The 7045-nt window shown below is 46.8% G+C and overlaps 1 protein-coding gene across 1 annotated transcript in view; it reads right to left on the minus strand.

Moving 5' to 3' along the window:
* ELOVL6 (ELOVL fatty acid elongase 6) overlaps window positions 1-4151 on the minus strand; it is a 63051-nt gene extending 58900 nt beyond the window's left edge. The window contains exon 1 of the mRNA XM_015818980.1: window positions 4069-4151. Coding sequence (XP_015674466.1) covers window positions 4069-4151 — 83 coding nt within the window. The remainder of the gene's footprint in view (window positions 1-4068) is intronic.
* Window positions 4152-7045: the final 2894 nt, after the last annotated feature.

The raw sequence follows: 7045 nt of genomic DNA on the forward strand, positions 1-7045 counted from the left end.
TGATTTTAATCAATGTTTTGAATGAAACACGACTGTCTGGATTATATAATGCACTAAGTATTATAGATCATGATTTATAAATTGCACTTGTTGGATTCACACAACATACTAAGCCAAAACCAAACAAAATCTAATATGGCTTAATATATGAATTGATCACATTGATCAGGCTGATTTTAAAATGTATGTAAGGAAGAAACTTTGAAAAAAAAGGAATTGTTTTTTTAAATACATCGGCATAATCTTTACTTACATTTACTGTAACCATGCGACAATATTGTCCTGACAACATCAGTTTCATCGATTTCCCCCTTGTTTTATGAGATTGCTTTTGTTTGCCATCAGTGAAACTGGCCTAAATAATACAAAAGTAATATTCTTCCCCCTTATTTCAGTGCTACCCAACAGCCACCTTGAGGTGTGTACAATCTTTGCCATTCCTTACACTGAAGTTATGTGACCTGTACTGACTGTGGAGAGAAATTTGGGGTTTTAAGAGATGTTGATCAGCCACCTGTCTTCTGATCCCTAGCTAGCTTCCACTCTAACCATTTCTTTCCTAGCATTTGTCTTTTTGGTTAGCAGTTGGTTTCTTGAATTCCTTTCACAGCCATCCCTCCCCACAATACTGTTTTTGACACCTGGCTTCCAACAAGGTAAAAGAAACAAACCTTATTTCATTGGGGAAAAGGGCATAGTTGTGTTTATTGGCCAGTTTCCTGTAGTTTCAAGCATTTTCTTCTCCTCTTATAGCAGCTGGTTGGTTTTAACTCACCTATTTAGCAGTTTACCCTGGTTTGGGGGGGAGGATTGGTTTGCCATTGATTTCTTCCTAGGCATGAAGAGAAAATGACTGTCCCGAGGTCACCCAGCTGTCTTTCTGCCTCAGGCAGGACTAGACTTCACAGTCTCCCAGTTTCTAGCCTGATGCTTAACCACTGCTCTAAATCACCTCTCAGTCTTTCTATTTTCCTTTGTTTCATATAATTTTAATGAGTCCAAGGGGCAAAATGAGATGTGGGTGGTGGGTCAGACAAGGGAAGACGGACAGAATCCCAAAGCATAACCAGTCCAGTTCTTAGTCAGTCACTTTGCCTATGACAGTGGTGGCGAACCTATGGCACGGGTGCCAGAGGCGGCACTGAGCCCTCTCTGTGGGCACGCATGCCATCACCTCAGCCCCACCTCCCCCCATGGCCCCCTCACCAGCAGCCCCCCCGGAGGAGAATCACCCCCGAGTGCAGCCCACGCAGAACAGCGCAGCCAAGGACATGGCAGCCGGGACAAGACTCCGCCCTCGCGCCCCGTTGCGCACAGCTGATGCTGTGGGGCATGGGTGGACGGTGTGGCTGCCATGCACTGCTGGGCCGCCTGGGCAATCTGTGGCGGGCCATGGAGGTAGTGAGTGGTCCTGTGGGGGGGTGGGGCCGGGTTTGGGGCACTCGGTCTCTAAAAGGTTCGCCATCACTGGCCTGTGATGTCCCCTTTTTCACTTGATGAAGGGGAAAGATCCACAGAACCCAAACACAAAACCATCACTGGAGATTGAAACTGAACTGGGTCCTTTTATTTACACAGGAGGGGGGGGGACTATGTTGCTCCTACATTTCTTCTGAACTGGCCTTTGCCACTCTGGGAGCTGTGTGATGTGCAGTCCCCACGAACACACCCCAACGAGTGCTAAATCCCCATTTGCTAATTTCTGCCTAGTTAATTAGTAGGAAAGGACAGAAATAATAAGACTCCGTATCTGCGCCAAATAAGCCAAGAAAAAAAAAACCGACCTCGCCTTTCTTTTCTAGGGCACCTGGCAGCCTTCATTAAGCCCATTCCAAATTCACATTCTGGGCCAAGTTTTTCTGTCTGCTCAGGGTAGCTGCAGGCCAACCTGCCTCTGGTGAGGAGGGAGGGCCGCCGCCGCCGCGTTGTGCTTAGGCCGGCCTCAAATTGTCCCTTTGCCAACAGTGGTCCAAGGGACAACTCCGACCTCACGCCGAGGCTGCAAAGCGAGGGAGGAAGGGTCGGCGGAAGGGTCCTGCTAGATCAGTGTTTCTCAACCTTGACAATTTTAAGGCATGTGGACTTCAACTCCCAGAATTCCACAGCCAGCATAGCTGGCTGTGGAATTCTGGGAGTTGAAGTCCACATGCCTTAAAATTGTCAAGGTTGAGAAACACTGTGCTAGATCCATCGTGTGGAGGCCGATACTCGATCAAAATCCACCAAAGCAGCAGCCCGGGCCTGCTCAAGGGAGGGAGCCATCAGACCTGAAGGCGCGTCAAGTGGCTGGAAGCGAGCGTTAAGTCTGCGACCTGCCACTTGAGCAAACGACGCCGGCATCCTGTGGGGGGGTGGGGGGGGGGGAAAGGGAAGATAAGCCAAGCCAAAAAGAAAAAAAAGAAAAAACACCGGATACCCACGACGAAGGGACATCCGTCTATCGGAGCTCTCCTTTCTTCGCTTCTCTCCCAATCACTGCACCTCAGCTCTAAAGCAATACCTACTGCGACTCAACCTCCCCCGAAAGGCCCTTTATTTATTTTACAGGGGCTTCCCCCAGGTTTGCCGCCCTTTCCCTCGCAGACCGCGACTTGAAGTCGCTCTCCTCTCCTGTAGGAAACTCAACTCTGCACATGCGCCGAAAAATGAACGCGCAAGTTTCCGGGATAGAACCCCCCCCCCCCCCCCCCCGGCTTGCCATAAGCCCCGTAAGACTCAGCTGCCGGCGCGCACCTCCTTCTCCTTCCCCGCCTACCCCATTCATTCGCCGCTCAGGGCGTGTGTCGGTTTGAGAAAGGCGCGCGCGCAGACACGGAGCCTCGCGGGCCGGCCTGAGCAAGCAAGCCCTGAGGTGCACGTTAGTCGCCGGGTGGTTGAAGGGATGCGCTGAAAAAAGGAGAAGTCTGCCACAACCAAACCACCCGCGTTCTCCCGCTAAGCCTAAAATCCTCAAAGGTTATCTTGTAGGGCTTCCCAACATACCGAGGGGTACTTATATCAACCACTGTGCTTCGTAAAGATTGCCCCAGTTGTTTTCTTCTGTTTAAAAAAAAAACACTTAAGTCAAGGTCATGCCAAGCCGCACAGGTTTCTGTCTTAAGTCAGACGGTGGTGGGGAAGAAGGAAAAAATCGCAACCAAAGACACGATTTTTAGATCGCCGCAGGATTTTTGACGACGAAATAAATAACTTTCCAAAGAATCCTGGCAGGAGGACGTGAAATATTAGGGTAACGTCTACCTTTGCTACGGATAACTTCAGGGACGCGCCGAAGATGGGTTACAGTACACTACTCTCCAACTTCCCGGACCTCTTGCGCTTCAGGCACTCTTCAATTCCTCCCCAACCCATCCATCCCTGAACCCTGTCCTCCCCCAACGGCGCCTTTTCTATTCACCAAATAAATCAATGTTATCAGTTCTCCGTGTACCCCAGAAGTAGGTGGAGATAAAACATGCCCGCCAATGGGTTAGGGGCGGAAATAGTTGCAGGGGAGGGCAAGGGGACTACAAGTACCAACAGGACTTTTAAGATGAGGGCGCAGAGGTCCTCCGCGTGAAACGGGAGGAAGTTCAAAGGCCTGACCAAAAAAAAACAAAAAAGGCGGAAAGAAGCCCGCGAGCCTATTGAATCCATCACTTGGAAATAGAGTATATTATATAATTTATTCTGCACCGGAGGGGGGCAATCCAGGAGGCTGTTCCCCGGCAATGGTACGTTCCTCTTCAGTCCGAACACTAGAGCCAGTCAACGCAAAAAACACGAGGCCCCCCCTCCTCCTCCTCCCCGCGATCTGCAGAACCCCCACAAATCAGGGCACCCCCTAATAATGCATCCATCCAGGTACGCATCAGCGGCGCGCGGGCACGGAGCTCTCAGCCGGTCGGTCAGTTCGTGGCTCTCGGTTTTATCTGCCCCCCCCCCCCCCCCACCCCGGTCGCCCTCCCCTTCGCTCACTTAATCCATGCCGTGGAGATCGCCAGACGCAGACGGGCACCACCTCGCCGCGGGAGCACGAGCTCCGTAGGTCGTAGAGTGGCCAATCAGGCGCGAGCCGTCATCACTTACCAGTTTTCTTGCATCCATTGAATCGCTTCATTCTCGTTGAACTGCTTCTCAAATTCGTATTCCTGCAAAGTCAACACTGACATGTTCATTGGACCGGTCTTGAAGAGAACGCTTCCCTACGCCTAGCCGAAAGGACCGCGTCTGCGATAGACCTGTTTTTTCCTCCTCCCTTTGCTTTCGGAGCGTCTCGTCAGGTGTCTCCTCTCCTGGTGTCCTTCTCCCTTTCAGCTATGTGCTTGTCGTAGCATTGCTTTTATGCTCTTCCTATAGCCTCCTCTCGTGTCTGGAGATCTCCTCGTCTCTGCAATCTACCCGGGGCGGTGAGGAAGCCGCTGCGGTCTTAGTGCTCAACCACGCCTCAGTCCTCCCAGAGCCATTCATTCCCTCTTAAGCGAGAAATTAGTTTTTTTTGACAACGCTCCAATCGTCGTTTAGAAGGCGGAGCTTGCAGCAGTCCGAAAAAAAAGCGTCAGTCTTTTGTACGTAACCTCGGTAAGTAAGATGCCTGGGTTTGCCTAAGTTCTTCTGAAGGGGTTTGCTGGTGGGATACTCATCAGACGAGTAATAAGAAAGGATCATAGGAAAAGAAACAATAAGGGAATAGTCATATCGGAGCAGAATGCAAGCGATGAATATACCTAATTGAAAAATAATATTTTATGCTTTTGTCTTTTGCTTTGAAAACAACTTTATAAACAATGTGGTAATGATCAATAGTGAAGCAAATTAAGGGGATGAGGATGAAAATGAAAAGCCAACTAATCACTAAACTTTATCCGAGTACATGTTTTATGTATGAGCAGTTGCTGATATAAAATGTTTAAGAAAGGAATTAGCCTGCACACTTTAGTAAAGAATGATGGATTCAAATGGAACACGCTGTTTCTGAGTAGTGAATAATTTATACTGATGCAGAGGCTAGGTTTTTTTAAACAAATTATCTGTATTTAGACATTGTAGTTGGATCATGTATTATGCTAAGTCCTAATATAGTTTATACAGTGTTGATTTAGCCTGGTGTGTGAATTGCATTATTTCACTTCTTTTCCATTCCAGGACATTCATTCACATCTGGCTTCTCCACCTAACACCAACACACAGGATAAGATGAGACACCCAATAAGTGTCTGAACTAAATGGACATCACTTGGCTAAACAGCTGGTAGTAGAACAATATAGACCTAGAGTGGTTAATGATCTGATAAAAATCAGTGTTTTGCAAGGGAATGATTTCTGCTCTGTAATACTTATTATGCCTTGCCAACTTTCTTATAGATTAAATTAGGGATGTCAAGTGTAGAAATAGATTTGTATAACACCTTGATTAATTCTTTCTACAAATCCTTTCTTATAATCAGATATATAACATAATAGAGATCTTCTCTTGCCAAATAATCCCTACCATGTTCTGTCTCTTTAATTATAACCCAGGATTATTCCTTGACTTTGGGATCTCTATACAATCAGTACAGCATCTGAAGGCATCAGCTGGCACTCTTGTTATTGTTGGTCCTCAGTTTGGTTATCACAGAAGAGCACTACAGCAGGGTCTCCCAGTAAACCCATCTGCAATCTAGTGCTGGTGGTAGTTCTAAACTGGAACTGCAATAATCTGATTGGAGCATTGTAACAAGCTTGAAATTCAGTTATGTTGCATTCAAAGCACAGCTAACTAAAGGGTAAAAGGTATCAGAAAGTCTGAACAGTCAACTCTTCATTTTAGCACCAGCTGCACTCAACAATGGCTATGTTCACTCAATATATTTAATATGATGACTGAATTAATCCATTGGAAGGACAGGTGTACAATTCATTGAATCAAATTAACCAGTGGTTTATCTGCATGTTAAGCAAATAAAAATTAAGCAAGACTAATTTGTTGGGGGAAGGCAGTGATTGGATCTTCATCTGACATGTTTAAACATGAGAGAACACAGCATATTTTTAAAGCCAGTTCAAAATGCTGATATTTATGATGCTCGGTGGTTTGAAATCAGGGAAATAAGGTCAGTTTTCATCAATAAGTCCCTACACACAGTAGAAGAATGTGGTGACCCATCTTGTTCCCAGCCCATGCAGTACTGTAAAGTCTTCTGCTAATTCTTCCAGTTCCAGAGAATAACCAGTTTTTCTTGCTTCATTAGTCAGAGAGCCAAAGGGTCTAAATTTTATCTGACTCCACCCACCCATTTGAAAAGGTGTGTTCAGGCAAGGAACCTAGCCTTGATTATCATTGATACATTTCTGGAGCAAATGTCAATCAGCATTCTCAAACTATTTTCCCTCTGAATTCATTTTGTTAACTGGCTGACATGGGAAAGGAGGATGGAACAATATAATGTTCCTACTGCTGTATTCTCACAACACTTTAGCCTACTACTCCATGCTAAATATCCCTAGTGAAAAAAAAGTGTCAGGAACTTAATTTATACCATAAACACCTCTTTGTGTACTTGGATATAAACTCAGATTTATTTATTTATTTTCCAAGTCCAGAACATCCTACATTGGAAAGACAAAATATGATATTTAAAATTAGTATAATAATTTAAATAAAGAAAACATTCAATAAGTATATAAAGAGTATAAAAATAGAGACACAGAAAGAATTTAAGATAGTTATGTGATATTATATAGCAGTGATGGCGAACCTATGGCAACCGTGCCAGAGGCGGCACTCAGAGCCCTCTCTGTGGGCACACAGGCCATGCCCTGGAGATGGCAACCGTCCCTCTTCAACCAGCCGAGGTCCCAGATGGCCGGATGCATCCTAGCACCCATGCGCTCGCTGGCCTCTGTGTGCAGAGGTCAATGGTGTCAGGCAGCAGCCAAACCGGCCCCTGCCACACCTTGCCCTGTGACAATGGTACCCCCACCCTGCCTCGCCTTGCCTCGCAGGACAAGCCTCCTGCCCACCGCCCCACCTGGCAGAGACCCCCTGGATCTCCCCCAACCCTCCCCGGCCCCCACAGGCGTC

This window comes from Protobothrops mucrosquamatus, unplaced genomic scaffold (assembly GCF_001527695.2).
Source record: "Protobothrops mucrosquamatus isolate PMUCROS unplaced genomic scaffold, P.Mucros_1.0 scaffold836, whole genome shotgun sequence".
Lineage (NCBI taxonomy): Eukaryota > Metazoa > Chordata > Lepidosauria > Squamata > Viperidae > Protobothrops > Protobothrops mucrosquamatus.